Source organism: Xyrauchen texanus, chromosome 48, assembly GCF_025860055.1.
Source record: "Xyrauchen texanus isolate HMW12.3.18 chromosome 48, RBS_HiC_50CHRs, whole genome shotgun sequence".
NCBI lineage: Eukaryota > Metazoa > Chordata > Actinopteri > Cypriniformes > Catostomidae > Xyrauchen > Xyrauchen texanus.
In genome coordinates, this window is record NC_068323.1 from 771,481 (window position 1) to 789,235 (window position 17,755).

At 37.4% G+C, this 17,755-nt stretch overlaps 1 protein-coding gene across 2 annotated transcripts in view; it reads right to left on the bottom strand.

Moving 5' to 3' along the window:
- The window catches only part of LOC127639975 (SLAM family member 9-like), a 42,730-nt gene extending 27,410 nt beyond the window's left edge, over positions 1–15,320 (bottom strand). Inside the window, exons 1-4 of one of the 2 annotated variants that reach the window (XM_052122338.1) lie at positions 15,203–15,320; positions 14,487–14,819; positions 11,267–11,542; positions 7,481–10,811 (exon numbers count right to left, since the gene is read on the bottom strand). In XM_052122338.1, coding sequence (XP_051978298.1) covers positions 10,627–10,811; positions 11,267–11,542; positions 14,487–14,819; positions 15,203–15,251 — 843 coding nt within the window. In that variant the 5' untranslated portion in view covers positions 15,252–15,320 and the 3' untranslated portion in view covers positions 7,481–10,626. Of the gene's footprint in view, positions 1–7,480; positions 10,812–11,266; positions 11,543–14,486; positions 14,820–15,202 lie in introns of those variants that run through there. The other variant, XM_052122339.1, reaches the window with a different exon arrangement.
- Between the last annotated feature and the right edge of the window lie 2,435 nt (positions 15,321–17,755).

Sequence of the window (17,755 nt, forward strand, 5' to 3'; positions counted from 1 at the left end):
AACCTGTCTAACTCTGAACACTGGAAAAACAATGAACCACTTTTTAATAATCCTGTACTACAAGCAAAGGTGCTCAATACCAAAAGCCTTCAGAAAATCATGGCAAGATCTGGATGCACACGGATAATGGACTTGAAAAACGATGATGAGTGGAAAAGCCCTGAGGAAATGTGCAATCTGACAGGAATAAAGTCTGTCAGATTCATGAAACATGTAATGGATGAGATCTTCTCTTTTTTTCCTTCTGTCTATCGACAAAAGTCAGGAGAGGAGGACTCGAATATAGACGAGTATGAGATACACGAGGACAACTTTCCTGAACTCATTGTTTCAGCTTTGGTTGAAGAGGAGCCACAAGAGGAATCAATCCTTTCTTTCTGGACTCCAGAGCTTCATGGCTTCAGAGAGACTTCAAAGAAAGCGTTATACCTCACAAGTGTAAAAGTTGCTCATCAATCACTTTTGAAGGACTGTAAAGAAACAAAGTGGTCAGATTTGTTAGGGCCAAACTCTTCTCCTAAAAGGTGCTGGAGGTCATTGTATAAATCTCCCATTGAAACCGAACTGCAGATCTACAGTGGAGAATTATACATTGGGCAATAGCTACAAACAGACACGTGGCACACATCGACCCCACTGTAGAGAAGAAATGTCCTTTTTGTGATCGAGAGGAATCAATTGATCATCTTTTTTTATATTGTTCAAGATTGAGAGGTGTTTTTCTGATGTTAGAAAGCTGGTTTGAAAAACTTGGTGAAGATTTTAAAGAAAACATTTTTATTTTTGGACCAAACTATAAGGCTGCAGACAGGCGAAGAGTTGGTTTAATTAACTATCTAATAGGCAAAACAAAATTGGCAATTTGGTAACAAGGAAAACATTTTTAAAAGAAAATGTTTTTGTAGATCCAGAGATAATTATAAGAGCTTCTGTGGCTTCAAGGATCAGAGCGGAGTTTGTCTATTTTAAACTGACTAAAAATCTGGTTTGTTTTATGGAAACATGGGGTTTTAGTGAAGTTTTGTGTACTATAGATTATGAGGAAAACCTAATTTTACATTTTTTATTTAATTTTAAAGTATTTTTTAAATTACTTGTGGTTGGTTTTTAAAAAAAAACTTGTGTAGGTTTCAGTTATTATTTTTAGTGTTGTATATTGGTATAGTTTTGTATTTGTACACGATGTGTTGTATTTGATGGTGTTTGTTATTTGTTCTTTGAAAGAAGAACAATTTGTATAAATAAAGAGGTATAAACGTCAAAAAACGTCTCTCTGTGTCTCTCTTTCTCTGTGTCTCTCTTTCTCGCTCTCTCTTTCTGGTGTATGCTGGGAGCGTTTGGGGTGTGCGTGAGGGGCTTCACGGGGATTACGGGAGTTTTGTTTTTTCTCGTATTTCTATTTTTTACTGCACGTAAATTAAAATATATTAGAAGAGGAATTAATTTTTTTGACTAAGGGACTTTGTTTATTTGGAAACTTTTGTGGCGGCACCGAGATGGCGTCTCACACCGCGGCTGCGGAGGTGGTGGTGTCACCTGTGTCACTCCGTCACGGCATCAGGTGTGTGCCTGCACAAGGCGTGACGGTGGAGGATGTGTTACTGGTGGTTGGAGATCTAATCGGATATGAAAACATTTCTTCGCCGTCGAGGATGAATAAGGTGGTAGTGGTGCTTGTAAAGGAGGAAGAATTGGCAAATCGGTTGATAAGCGAAGGAATTGTGGTAGGTGGAGATTTTCTTACCATTTCACCGCTGGTAACGCCGACGACCCGTATAACCGTGTCTAATGTTCCCCCTTTCATTCAAAATGATGAAATTGAAAGAGCATTAGCGAGATATGGAAAGTTTGCAAGTGGGATTAGAACTGTTCCACTGAGATGCAGAAATGAAGCTTTGAAGCACGTTATGTCTTTCAGGAGGCAAGTGTTTATGTTTTTGAATCAGCCAGAGCTGGATGTATCGTTTAGAGTTGGCCACGAGGGAAAAACGTATGTGGTTTACACTAATACTGGTAGCATGAAATGCTTTGAGTGTGGGGATATTGGGCATAAGAGGATGGCGTGCCCACATAAGGCCCAGGATAGGCAGGAAGAGGTAGCTGAACATAGTGCTGCTGCTGAGGATGTTCAGGAAAAAAATGAAGATGTCCAGATTGATACTGATGGAATAAATTATGAGAAAGTACCAACTCAGATTACAGAGGAAAGGAATGTTGTTAATGCTGATTTGATTGACAGTAATGATCAGAAAGATGATGTTAATGAAAACGAGATTTCTATTGGACAAAACGATGCATCTAAAATGGGGGAAAGTAGTGTGATGACTGATGATGTCAACAAAGGAAAAATAAATGTTGAAATGGTTCAAACTGACGATGCTGAAGTATTTAACAGTGTTGAAATGGGTACTGATTCTGAAATGGGAGATGATGACAATTTCTCTGAAATTTCAGATATTGGTTCACAAATCATGGAGGACACATTTACACTGCAAGAAATAAATACTTTTCTAGATACAACTTTTGGAAAGACTGTGGAAGTCAAAGATTTCTTCCCAGATATAGGGAAATTTATAGTGTCGGTGACTTTGTTACAAAGAAACGTTAGTCATGAGGCTCTTAGCAAGCAGAAAAGATTTCGGTTGAGGAAGATCTTAACGAAGTTAAGAGAGTAAGGCAAACGCTTCACAAAATGATTAAAACACACAGGGTGTCGGCTATTCTTTTGTCTTTTTCACTCTATTTCTGTCCGCTTTATTTTTTTCCCTTTTATGGAGTTTTTGAGAGCTGGCTCCTTAAATATAAATGGGGGTAGGGATGGAAATAAATTGGCAATGGTGTCAGAATTATTTAGAATTAAGAAGGTGGATATTGTTTTTTACAAGAAACACATTCTAATACAGAAAATGAGTCGGAATGGGACAGATGGTGGGAAGGAAAATGTGTGCTAAGCCATGGGACAAATTTGAGTTCTGGTGTAGCAATATTTTTCTCAAAAAATATAAATATTTTAGTTGTAGAAGAATTTGTAAAGGGGAAAGGATTATTAATGCATATATAAATTTAGGGAACTGTGTTTGTGCTTATAAATGTTTATGCACCAAATATTGGGCCTGAGCGGGTGGAGGTTTTTACGAAACTAAAAAATGCTGTTCAAAAAATTGGAGATCAGGTGTGTGTTATCATCGGAGGTGACTGGAATTGTACTGTTGATTTTATAATTGATAGGAATGGGGAGGAACCTCATAATGAGTCAAGTGTGGTATTATAAAAAAATATAAAAGAGCTTAATTTGATATTTGGAGGAAAAGAAATATAGGAATTAGACAATATACATGGGTTAAAGCTTCTGAGAATAGGGTTAGTGGGGCAAGACAGATTTTATATTGATAAAACATGGAATAATAAGGTGATGAATGCTGTTATTTTACCTGTTGGGTTTTCAGATCACCACTTGGTTTTATTTGATTTAAACATGAAGGTAATTACAAAGCCAAATTATTTTTGGCATTTTAATGTTAAATTATTACAAGATGCTTTATTTTGTGATGGGTTTAAATTATTCTGGAATAAATGGCAAATGCAGAAAGATTCTTTTGAAAACATGTCAGTGGTGGGATGTTGGCAAAGTAAATATAAGAATATTTTGTCAAAATTATAGTTCACATAATACATTCAAGGGTGAAGTTTGCAGTAAAAAGCTTGGAGAAAGACATTCAAAGAATGGAAAGTACTATTTTTAATAATAAAGGAACTGGGCAGAGTGAGCTGTTGAATAAGAAAAAGAAAGAACTCGGCTCGTTATTACAGGAGCAAGTGAAAGGAGCAATTGTAAGGGCGAGAATCTGTTCTATTAAAGACATGGACGCTCCTACATCATTCTTTTTCAACCTTGAAAAGAAAAGCTCACAAGAAAAACGAATATATCATCTTCAAAGGCCTGATGGGACGATAACATCAGACCCTGAGGACATAAAGAAGCTGGCAGTTAACTTTTACAAAAAAACTGTTTGACGCTGAGAACTGTGAAGTTGAGAGTGCTTCTGATTTGCTGAGTGATTTACCTCAGGTGAAAGAGGAGGGGAGAAAATCACTAGACAGTCAAATAACTTTTCAGGAGATTACAGAAGCAATGAAACAGTTATCAAGAGGACGTTCTCCGGGAATTGATGGACTGCCAGTTGAGTTTTACCAAGCTTTTTGGAATGTATTAGGACAAGATCTGTATGAAGTACTCATTCAAAGCATCAAAAGTGGAACACTTCCTATCAGCTGCCGAATAGCTGTACTGTCTTTGCTTCCAAAAAAAGGAAATCTAGGTCTTCTAAAGAATTGGAGACCAGTTTCTCTATTGTGTTTGGACTATAAAATACAGTGTTTAGCAAAATAAGTGTTTAGCAAACAGGTTTAAGTGTTATTTAGAGTTATTGGTTCAAAATGACCAGACGTATTGCATTCCCAAAAGGTCAATCATGTATAATATTTTTTTATTAAGGGATGTAATTGATTTTAACCAATTTAATCATTTAAACCCGGGTATATAATCATTTAAACCTGGGTTTGGATCAAGAGAAAGCATTCGATCGGGTTGATCATGTGTATCTTCTTAAAGTTTTAAAACAATTTGGATTTGGAGAGAATTTTATATCTTATATTAAGTTGTTATATTCAAATGTTTTTGTGATGGTTAAAGCTGGTGGAGGATTAAGTGCACCAATACCGGTATCAAGGGGTATTAGGCAAGGTTGCCCACGTTCTGGACAATTGTATAGTCTCGCAATTCAGCCTTTGTTGTGTAGGAAAAGGAGAGATCTGAAAGGAATTTTACTTCCTGGTATAAACAGTAGTAGTAAGGTGTCATTATCTGCTTATGCGGATCTATATCACAGTCTTTATCACTGAGTCAAAATGATGTTGACATTTTAACGGAAATTATTAGAAAATATGAGCGGGCATCTTCAGCAAAAAATGAACTGGGGAAAAGTGAAGGGCTTATTATTGGTCAGTGGGGAGGGTTAGGACCTCCAATTTTACCGAGTGGATTGCTTTGGGTAAGAGAAGGGTTAAAAATTTTAGGTGTTTTTTAGGAAATACAATATTTAAAGGAAAAAATTGGGAGGGAATGCTGGAAAAGGTGAATGCTCGATTGTCTAAATGGAAATGTCTATTACCACAATTGTCGTACAGAGGAAGAGTTCTGGTGGTAAATAACCTGGCTGCCTCTATCTTGTGGCATAGACTTGTGGTACTGGAGCCACCTGATGAGTTGATCTGCAGGATACAAAGGACTTTTGTGAATTTCTTCTGGAGTGGAGAACACTGGATTCCCGCAGCAGCACTGTATCTTCCGGTTCAAGAAGGAGGCCAAGGTCTGGTGGACGTGAGGAGCAGAATCTGTGCTTTCAGAATCCAAGCAGCACAGAGACTTCTCTACCATAAGGACTTGGTTTGGTCTCAGACTGCAAAGGCATTTCTTCAAAAAAGTGGGGGTCTTGGATTGGATAGACATTTATTTTTAATGAACCTGGAGAAGATAAACATGTCTGAGATGTCACATTTTTACCGGACAATGTTGCATTCGTGGAGAACTGTTTTTAAAGTTGAAAGAGAGGTTGATGAACCTGGGAACCGGGTTCTAGAGGAACCATTATTTTTTAATCCAATGATTCAAACAAGACTTTTGTCTTCCGTAAGTGTAAGTGCATGCTTACAGAGAAATGGAATTGTCAAGCTGGGACATCTCTTGAATAGAGATGGATGGAAGTCGTTGGAGGAACTTAAAGAAATGACTGGCTTAAGATCTTCACGTTTGACAGAAAGGTTGATTGAGGAGATTGTCAATACCTTACCAAGTAGTTACAGAAAGTACATTGGGAGAAGAACTTTGATGGACATGACCTAATGAACAGGAACTCCCAGGAATTAAAATCTCTCATCTTATAAAGATGGAAAATGAAGATGAAGATGTGGGGTCAATTCTGTCTTTTAAAACCCCCAGCTAGAATATTTTGAGTCTGCATCAAAAAAGCAATATATTACTCTACAGTCAAAGTTTTACACCAGGACTCTCTTAAAGGACAAAAAACCTCCAGGTGGCCAGGTTTGTTGAAGCCAGACTTGTGAGGGACAGGTGGAGAGCCCTGTATAAGCCTCCCATAGAGAAGCCACTGCTGATCTGCAGTGGAGGCTTATTCACGGGCTGATAGCTACTGACAGACACGTGGCACACTTGAATCCAGCAGTGGGTGAACGGTGTAGGTTTGGTGGAATAGTAGAAGATTTGGAACATTTGTTTTTAAGATGTAATAGGTTGAAAGGTCTTTTAATCTTCTTGATAGATGGTTTCAAGCATTTGATGAGAGATTCTTAGAAGAAGTGTTTATTGGGGTGTGATGTACAGATTCTTAATCAGAAGGAAAGCGTGTTTGTTAAACTACTTGATCAGAACTGCAAAATTAGCAATTTGGAAGACGAGAAAGAATGAAGGGCTGAATCTTCTTAGTGCTGATGCTGAATTAATGTTCACGAACCTTGAAGGTTAAATATTGAGTTCGTATATTATAATCTTATAAAAAATGAGGGGTGTTTTGATGATATTTGGTGATATTTTAACATTTGAAAATGTTTTGTGTGTAATTGATGAGGGTCAGTTGGTTCTGAATTTTTAATTTATATTATTTTTTTTATGAGTATTTGATGATGTTGTGAATAATGTTTTTATTATGTAAATAATAAAGTCTTGTTAAAACCTCTCTCTCTCTCGCTCTCTCAGCCGGTCAGTTGTGTGTCCTGTTCTCTTGTGGACAAGTCTCTCTTTCTGTCCTGTGCTCAGGTCAGTGACCTCTTACTAAACAGACACACACACACATACACACACTAACACTCATACACACACACACTCACACACACACACTCATACACACACTCATACACACACACACACACACACACACACACACACTCATACACACACTCATACACACACACACACACACATTCATACACACACACACAGACATTCATACACACACACACACACTCACACATGTTGGTGCAGCTATCCTTATGAGGACTCTCCATAGACATAATGATTTTTATTCTGTACAAACTATAGATTCTATACCCTAACCCTACCCTTAAACCTAACCCTCACAAAAAACTTTCTGCATTTTTACATTTTCAATAAAACATTGTTTAGTATGATTTTTAAGCGATTTGAATTATGGGGACAATAGAAATGTCCTCATAAACCACATTTATAGCATAATGCCCTTGTAATTACTAATTTGTAACCTAAAAAAATGTTCTCAAACCACATAAACAAGCCCACACACACACACACACACACACACAAACTCACACTCATACACCCACACACACACTCACACTCATACACACACACACACACACACACACACACACACACACACACACACACAGATTATAAAAGTACTGCAAACAAACATGTTCAGAGAAACTTTAATGCATGTAAAACTGTAATTGACACTTTTCACAATTAGTGAATCCATAATTATAACATTGATTATTGTTCTGATTAATTGTGCAGTCCTAATTAGAGGTCGACCGATATATCGGTTTCGCCAATTAATCTGCACCGATAATGATTTCTGTAACTTTCGGTTATCAGCAAAAATCCACACCGATAATTTCCCCCATTGTGTCCCGTTGTGTCTCGTTGTGTCCGGTGCTGGAGCGGCTGGGAAGGGTCTGCTGTCGATACATTTATATTGAAATAATGTGTCGTTAGAGGTTTGTGTTTCTTTACATATTAAAGAGATCTCCCAATTATTCCACACAATAATGTAAAGATATTCTAAACTGATTATGCAAATATCAACACTGTTATCGGATCGGGATCGGCCGATACTGAGATTTCCGGTATCACAATCGGAAGAGAAAAAGTGGTATCGGTGCATCTCTACTTTAAATGTTGTTTTTTCATTCAGTATCAATTTTAAAAACTATCGGCCGATTAATCGGTTATCGGCTTGTCGTCCCAACATAGTTATCGGCAAAATCCTATATCGGTCGACCTCTAGTCCTAATGGTGATTGAGAAGAACATCTCCTTTTGTTTCATGAAAGTTATACAGGTTTGACAGAATTTTCTTGTTTGGTCAACTTTTATGACCGACAGGATGAATGAGAGTGTGGACACGACCAAAGATTTGATGTAGAGTGTAACTCAACTCAACTCAATTTTATTTATAGAGCACTTTCAAAAACCACACTGGGTACCAAAGTGCTGTACATGGAGCTACAACAAATAAGTAAAATCACATTAATACAGCTTAAGAATGCAAAAAACTTTTAAAACCAATAAAACAAGAATAAGATAAAATTTACCTAGTACAATTTATAATGCAATTAATTAAAAGCTAGGGAAAATAAATACGTTTTTAAGGCCCCCTGGAAAGAGACGGAGATGATTTTATGACCAATGGAAGCTCATTCCAAAGTCTAGGGGCTGCCACCGCAAAAGCTCTCTCACCTTTAGTTTTTAGGCGAGATCGAGGAACTGATAGACACAGCTGATCACTAGAGCGGAGAGACCTTGAAGGTTGATTCAAACTTATTAAGGCAGAGATGTACTCAGGTGCAAGACCATGAAGAGCCTTAAACACATACATCAACACTTTGTACTTGATTCTGTATTGGATCGGTAACCAATGTAGTGAAATCAATACTGGGGTGATATGGTCTCTTTTCCTGGTTCCAGTTAAAAGCCTAGCAGCTGAATTCTGGACCAGCTGCAGGCGAGAGAGAGAGGCCTGACTCACACCCAGATACAAAGCATTACAATAGTCCAATCGAGAAGACACAAAAGCATGCACAACCTTCTCCAAATCATCAAAAGAAAGGATGGGCTTCAACTTTGCTATAGATCTATTTTTAACCACAGCATTTATTTGTCGATCAAACTTGAGCTCAGAGTCAAATATAACACCCAGGTTTTTCACATAGGGAAGTTTTTTCCCTGGAAGCAGTGACAAATTTCTTTCTAAATTTACCTCACATCCCCTTTGACCAAAAACAATAAACTCTGACTTATCCTCGTTTAATTGGAGACAGTTGTTTGCCAGCCAACACTTCACATCGGCCATGCATTTATGCAGAGACTCAAAAGAGGTTTGATTCCCTTGTTTAATAGGAAAGTAAAGTTGAGAGTCATCAGCATACAGATGATAGTGTATGCCATGCCTCTCAAAGATCTTTCCTAACAGAAGCATGTAGAGGGAGAATAAAATGGGTCCCAAGATGGAGCCCTGCGGGACCCCACATGTTAAAGGAACAACTGATGAAGAACAGTTCTCTAAACAGACTGAAATCGTTCTACCCTTCAGATATGAAGAGACCCAATCCAAGGCTAACCCCTGAATACCAACCTGGTCTCTTAGGCGATTGAGAAGTATGTCATGATCAAACGTATCGAAAGCGGCACTAAGATCCAGCAGCAGAAGACCAACAGGACTACCAGAATCCACACCTAATAAAATAGCATTTAAGACTCTCAACAGAGCGGAATCTGTGCTATGACCAGCTCTGAAACCTGACTGAACCTGAGCAAATTATTGATGGCTAAAAAATCATTTAATTGTGCAAGCACCGTCTTCTCTAATATTTTTGTCATAAAGGATAATTTTGATATAGGTCTAAAGCTGTTCATATCAGATGAATCAAGGTTTGCTTTCTTAAGAAGAGGCTGAATAACAGCATGCTTGAAGCAGTTGGGAACAATACCAGTGGTCAGGCTACTGTTAACAATCGATAACACGCTTGGACCAATTGATTCCACCACCTCTTTAAACAAAGTGGATGGAATAACATCACACATAGAACCCGTAGGCTTCATATGTGCAATTATATGTTTGAGTTGAGACAGGGACACAGGTACAAAACAGGTCAACAGATTTTGCAGAACAGGATAGGTAACAGGATCATTGCTAGCAGATAAGATCTGTGAGCGTATACCAGAAATTTTAACAGTAAAAAATGTTAAAAACTGTTCACATGTGTCCACCGAAGGGGAGATGGGTGTAAGGGCAACTGGATGAAGAAATGATGTAATAGTAGAAAAGAGAACTTTAGCATTATGACAGTTCTTTGAAATTATATTAGAAAAATAGCTTGATCTGGCTAATTTAACTGCTCTTTGAAATTTAGTCAAACAGTCTCTCAAAATTTCATAGGACACTTGTAGTTTATCTTTAAGCCACTTTCGCTCAGCCTTCCTGCACTCCTGCCTAAGAGCACGGGTATTACTATTCAACCAGGGCTGAGCCTTGACTTTTTTCTTCCTAATTTTTAATGGAGCCACAATGTAGCAGTAGAGGGAGTGATAAAACGAGATGCGACAGCAACAGGGCCATCATTAGCTAAAAACTGTTGAAAACTTGATCTCTGTCGTTTCATCATTCTTACTCCTCTGGAGTTGGACGGGAGAGTTTGGAGAGAGTTTGGAGGATGTTTGGTGGATGTCTGGAGGATGACTGGAGGATGCTTGGAGAGGGAAGAGGAAATTGCTGACATGCTCTGAATGGATCCAGATGTTCAATAAATTCTCCCTCTAGCTTCCTGATGATTGAATATCTTATTCATCTGTTATTTACTTGAGTGATGATGTCTGCTCTCTCATCTTCTGTCCAACACTTTTAGATCTGATGTCATAAACCAGTACAGCAACAGCAGCCACGCCCACCAGACCAGAGATGACCAATCGGATCACAGCTTCAGTGAAACCACAACCACAACCACAACCAAGGAGGTAGTCTTTTATTAGCCATGAGAAATCTGTTCAGAAGACTCTGTTAGTTGCTCAGGGACATGTTTAACAAACTATCAGCTTAGAGAAAAATGCATTATTATGAGTCACTGGGGTTTAACCTACACTGCGGCCAAAAGATTGGAATAATGTGGCACAACATTGACGGGACCCAGTTTGATGAGCTGCTCGTGTCGCCGGAAGTCGCTGTGCTCTCATTGAAAATGAATGGGATGATGTCGCTGGAGGTGTGAACGCAGCTTAAGACTTTTAAGGACCTGCGGAAACCTTGTTTCCATAAGAGCACAAATGTACATTATTCCAAACTTTTGGCCACCAGTGTATAAATATATAAATATATATTAATTTTTCACAATAATTTTTATTCAGCACGTGAAACAGATTCACTGAACATGAAATGAGTGATCGACATGATGATGAATGAATCTACAGTAAATAAACATTAATATCAGCTCTGATGTACCTGAACACGGCTGACAGACTTCAGTAATGTTGAGATGTTTAGTCTGATTTCTGATGGGATTGTTGATCACACAGCTGTAAGAATCATCGCCACACTCCAGATGTAGAGAGAGACTTCTGTTGAGATCAGACACACTGATGGAGGACAATAAACTGTTTCCTTTGTACCAGGAGAGAGTCACCTGTGTCACATTCACCACTGAACACACCAACACACATTTAGAGCTTGAAGAACATTGAGAAGAGTCTCTGATGATCACAGGAACCGGCAGACGACCTGGAAAATATGAGAAATAAACACACACATTGATCTCCATTAATCTCATTTGTGGACTGATTTATTTTCAGTGTTTATTATGACGGTGATTAATATGTAAAAAAAAAAAAAACATTCCACAAAAACATATGATTTATAAACTTTAGACAAGGATATCTATATTTGTAACACTCTGAAGCTGTCACTATGTTTTAGTAGATGTGATGTTATACACAAAACAGACACTAGAGGGCGACATACAAGTTTAGAGTAGTAGAAGCATATAGAAATAAAGAGGTGTAGAAGAAGAGAGAAGTGAGGAAACAAAGGTGATCCATGTTCTCCTGAAATCATAGGTTGAAGAATATAAATTCTCATGTTCAAACTTAAGTGGGGATTTATTTATGTATTTAGTATCTTGAGGAATAGTGTTATACTGTATATGGACAGTACATGGGACTATATCTGAGGATGTGCTGCGTCTGCCCCTACTTATATTGTTTAAGATGTCAGCCACCTCCATGTGATTGTGAATAATCATATTCTTCCCATACAAGACTCCTGAAAAACACTGACTGTATCATCTGAAAACACTCATGTTGGACATTGAACAAGATGTGAATTGTAACAAAAATAAACATGTATACAAACTGAATGAGTTTATTCAGTGATTTTACTGTATGTAAATAATGACATGTCCCCTTTAGTTCTGAAAAGTATATGAACGTGAGAACGGTTGTAATATATATATATATATATGCTCCAATCAGGATTTTAACATCCGATACGATCTCCAATTTTATCTCATCAGTCGATGTTGATCATTTAACTTTTATCAGCAGCTGTCAGAACTGGTTATATGTAAACCTTCTGCTCAACGTCACTGTTAACTACATTTCCAATAGTTGTTGCTGTCAGTCAATAATTCAGTATACACAAAATATAATTTTAAAGTATAGATGTTACTAATTATTCTAGGCCTTAAAAACTAGTAGGCTTATACAAATTATTCTTTACTGTATATAAGATATCCTAAAGAATGAGGCTTAATGTCAAACTGAAGTTGAACTGATAATCCATTGGTGTAATTACATTTAAAGTGAACATTTGCCCTATATTATAGTAACTCAATATTTGATTTATTATATTTATGTTCCTTTTCATTGTGTTGGATGTTGGTAATATTAGTTCCGCTTTCACTTGTTTCCATGGGAGTGTAATAAGTGCGACACGCTCTCTCGTGAGAGGTAAACAAATAAAGGAGAATGAAGAGAAGTTTCTGGACTCTGCAGGTGTTTCTGTTAATGCTGTTTGCTCAACAATCATTTAATAAAGATGTTTGAATTATACTCATCTTGTATTCAGCGTTATTATTATGATATCTGTGTCTTGCGGAGACTGAGATGCTGCTACCACGAGATAATAATAATAATAAACGCTTCCACGCAGGATCGCCGGTTTAGTGTAAATAAAGCGTTTAGCGCACGTAAACAAACGGAACCGAACTCACTTCTGTTACTGTAAGCATTAGAGAGAGAGTTGTGGAGCACAGAACCGCTCTGAAAACACTGTAATAATGCTCTAATTTAATATAGACCGGACAGAGCAGCACAAATACACTTTGAAGGGAACAGAATATTTATTCATGTAACCGAGCGTTAGCGTGGAGTTCAGCCTAGATACTTAGAAATAAGAAAATAACAAGCGACTGCGGCCAGAGTTTTAATCCGTGCTTCTCTCTTTATTAACTTACACACCAGTAGTGGAAGAAACCGGACATAAGCACAACAGAACAACCAGCCCCAGTGCGCATGCCCACTCACCATTTACGGCAAGCCCGAGGGATAATGTACTGCACACACACACATACACCATAGAGTGTACACTCAATGCAACAACAATTAACTAAATCCAAAATTAAGTCTGTTACATTTATTTAATTAAATCGCAGTCTTCATATCGCAGTTTCGATTTTATTTTGATTAATTGTGCAGCCCTAGCGGCTTCTCTTTCTCACTGACCTCCACTAGCGTTCAGATGAGAGTCTCTAACTCATTAATCTTCTCCGTCAGCCTGACTAATTCCTTACATTTATCACATGTGAATCCCTCACTGCTGACGGAAGAAGCTATAGTAAACATGTGACATGCAATGCAGGAATGCCATGACTTACCGCAAATTGTTTGTTGTTGTTTGTTCTTGATAAACGGTGCTTTGAGCTCGATGCAATAATCCGTGTAACACAGATGAGAAAAACGTGTGCATGATGGAAAATGTCCGCAGTTTAATCGTGATCAAATAGAAATCTGATGCAGGTGGAATATGTGCGCAGTTGAATCGCGATAAGAGAATAATACGATGTGAAGGATTAAAGGCTGAAAACAGATATTTAAGCGATGCTAAAACTAGCAGGCTACAAACACAGACTCGAGCTCGGCGCCAGCAGCAACAGGTAAAATACACACAGATGAAACAGAAGAAAAGAGGAAAAACCTGAAACATGATAAAATAATAAAGGATAAAACGATGAACGTAAGAGAATAAGAATAAACAATGCTAAACAAACACTCGTGCCTCATATTACTCCAGTATATCATGTTATAGAACATGTGATGATGCCGCAGATGCTTTTGTGACACAGAAATGATGAACATAACAAGTCATTTATCAAACAAGAGCAACAACATCTGCAGTTTTACACCGATACGATCTGAGAATAGATTTAATCAAGAAGAAATTACAGACATCAAATGTAGAAAAGTAAATATAGAGGAAAGAAACGTTGTTTTATAGTTATTATACTGTCAGATAAATGACATAATACACGATCATTAGAAAGAAAATAATAATCTGACTGAATCTATTAATATCATTTCAAATATATGAATCAGTCTGAAATATCTTTATAGATTCTGAAAATGATTATTAATATAATGATGAAGACAGACGACACTGTAACACTCACCAGAAACTGTGACACTGAAATAATTTGTCGTTTTCTTCCCAGTTATGATGTTTAGTTGATAAAGTCCAGTGTGTTCAGTTGTGATGTTTGTGATGGTGAGATCTCCAGTCTGATGGTTCAGATACAGTCGACCTCTGAATCTCCCATCAAGAACATCATCATATGTATTGAAGATCTTTCTCTTGATTCTAGCGATACGAATGTGTTCAGGTATAATCCTCCAGTCGATCTCATCACCATCTTGTATTTGAGTAAGATCAGTGTGTAAAGTGACAGAATCTCCCTCCATCACTGACACTGACTTCACTTTATCTGGATCAACATCAAACACACCTGCACAACAAACAATGTGAACTTGAACTTTTATTTTGATCTTTGAAACACGTTTTGCACACATTAAATGAGGAATAACTTGTAGTCAATGAAGTGTTGAAACAGATTCATGAAAACTGATAAATGAATAAGATGTTCAATAGTTCTCCACTGAAATAACAGCAAATACAAACAGAAATATTTGTGTAATGATACTGACTGAAAGTAAAATGAGTCTGATGATATGATGTCTTCAAAACGTTACATTTAATACAATCATTTATTGATGATATAAAGTGTTATTTACACAGATCAACTGAATATTTCTCAGAAAAACAGCAAACAATGATGTTGATAGTCCTTTACAATAAACTGTCAATAAATAAGAAAGAAAGTTGACTTACCGACCACATGCCACAAGAACAAACACAATAAAAGCCATGTGTGAAACATTATTCATTGAAATAACTCTCCACAAGTCTGAAATCACCAGATATTTCAACTAAACTATCTTGAGTGACGACAACTGGAGGAGGGGAGAGTTTATAAAGTTCTGTCGAGAGAGAGAGAGAGAGAGAGAGAGAGAGAGAGGGAGAGAGAGACAGTGAGAGTTTTAAAACTCTTTATTAAAAAAAAACTGTTATTTCAAGGCCAAACAACAAACAAGAAAACAAACAAAAAACACTACATGATTTTAACTACCTTAATTCACGTATAAAAAATAACTCATCATTTAGTACGGAACACATACCAACATCACGACACCATTCAATCTCAAAACCATTGATTGCATTCATCATTTTGTAATAATTAAAATCAACAAGAATTCTTGATTTAAACATATTCTTAAGAACTGATACAAGTTGTTGTGCATTCCTCTGTTCTATTTCATTCCTTCTGGAGATATAAATCGCTAATTTAGCTTGACCAACAATAAAATTCATTAACTGACACTTATATTTCTGTTGTCTACTATACTTAAAACCAAGTATAAAACATTGCTTTGTAAAACAAATCCCTAATAAAGAAAATAAAAATTCTAAAAGATCAAAAAGGAGAAAGTCTGTCACAATTCATAAAACAATGGAATATTGTTTCTCTCTCTGAACAGAAAGGACAATAATCATTTACAGTGGGATTCAGTTTCGTCACAAAAGCGTTAACAGCGATTGCACCATGTAAGATCCTCCACTGGAGATCTCCTGCTCTTTTAGTCAATGGTGGTTTGTATAGTACTCTCCACTCTGGTTTAATTTCCTCTATCATTCCCAGCTTGTCTCTCCATACTGTGTCAACTCTGTCTTTTAACGCATGTTTATTTATTATCTTCACCATACATCTGTATATCACCTTTCCTTTAACTGTACAAAAATCAACATTTTCATTTTTATTCAAACACAACAGTGGGCTGTTATATGAGGTGTTTTCAAGATCAGGTGTAATTCTGATGTCTGGAAAAAAGTCATTAGCGTCAGGGAAATGTCACCCATACTGTATCTCCGAGTAGAGTTCTTTCCTTGGGGTTTAATTTCAAGTCCAGTTTGTTCAGAAACTTTCTGACAAATCTCACTGATCTTATGTCCAGATGTATAGCAACAGTTTCTGCATTTTTTAGTTCAGGTCCTGCTTTGTCAATGATATCTTTCAATTGTAGTAATTTCTTTGACACAAGCAAGTCTTTTAGCCCTGGAAAGTCATCTCCTGACACATCAAGGCGACTCCCAAACACCACAGGTTCCTCAAGCAACCAGAAAAGAGATGTAGCTGACTCTGTCCATTTCATTTGTCATTTTTATGCATTTGGCAGGCAGCTTTTATCCAAAGCGACTTACAGTGCACTTATTACAGGGACAATCCCCCCAGAGCAACCTGGAGTTAAGTGCCTTGCTCAAGGGCCCAACAGTGGCATCTTGGTGGTGCTGGGGCTTGAACCCCTGACCTTCTGGTCTGTAACCCTGAGCCTCAACCACTGAGCCACCACTGCCAACATTTATTTTTAAAAAGTTTCCACGCTTTAAAAAGACTTTTGTAAAAAGGTAGTCCAGTCAAATTCAGAAGAGTATTATCCGTTAAGAAAAGAGCAGCATGAAGTCCCATTTCATTCACTCCACCTAAAATAGTTTGTGCTAATGGTCTCCACACTAAATTCTGAGGTCCCATCAATAGACGCTGAATGAACTGTAGCCGATAAGTCGCTCCTCTGCTGACGAGATTTACCAAGCCTTGACCTCCTTCATCCCTTGGCAGGAAAAGAACACTTTGGGGTGTCCAGTGCAAATTGTCCCAGAAGAAATTAACCATTTCTCCTTGAAGCTTAGGCAAAAGTCCAACAGGAGGATCAACACAAGCAAGTTTATGCCATAACGAGGACCCCACCAGATTGTTAATTATAAGCGTACGACCTCGATACGACATTTTGGGAAGTAGCCATTTCCATTTCTGTAAAAGCCCTTTGACTTTTTCTAACATACAATCCCAATTCTTTCTAACAAAATCCTCATTACCTAAGAAAATACCAAGATATTTAAATCCGTCTTTCTTCCAGATTAAACCTCCAGGTAAACTGGGAGTTTCTCTACTCCAATTACCCATTAAAAGGGCCTCACTTTTTCCCCAGTTAACTTTTGCAGAAGAAATCATTTTAAAACGGTTAACAATATTCTCTAATTTTTCAATATCATCAGCACTAGATATAAAAACAACTACATCGTCAGCATAAGCAGAAAGGTGCAACGTGACATTACAGTGTGGAATAGTAAAACCACTCAGCTCAGTTCTTAACTTACGAAGCAGAGGTTCAATGGCCAGTGACTATAGCATTCCCGACATGGCACATCCCTGTCTAACTCCCCTTTGAATTTCAAAAGGAGCACTCAAACCACCATTGACTTTGAGTATACTCTCAATGTCACGATACATGGCCTCAATCATATTTATAAAACTCTGACTAAAACCAA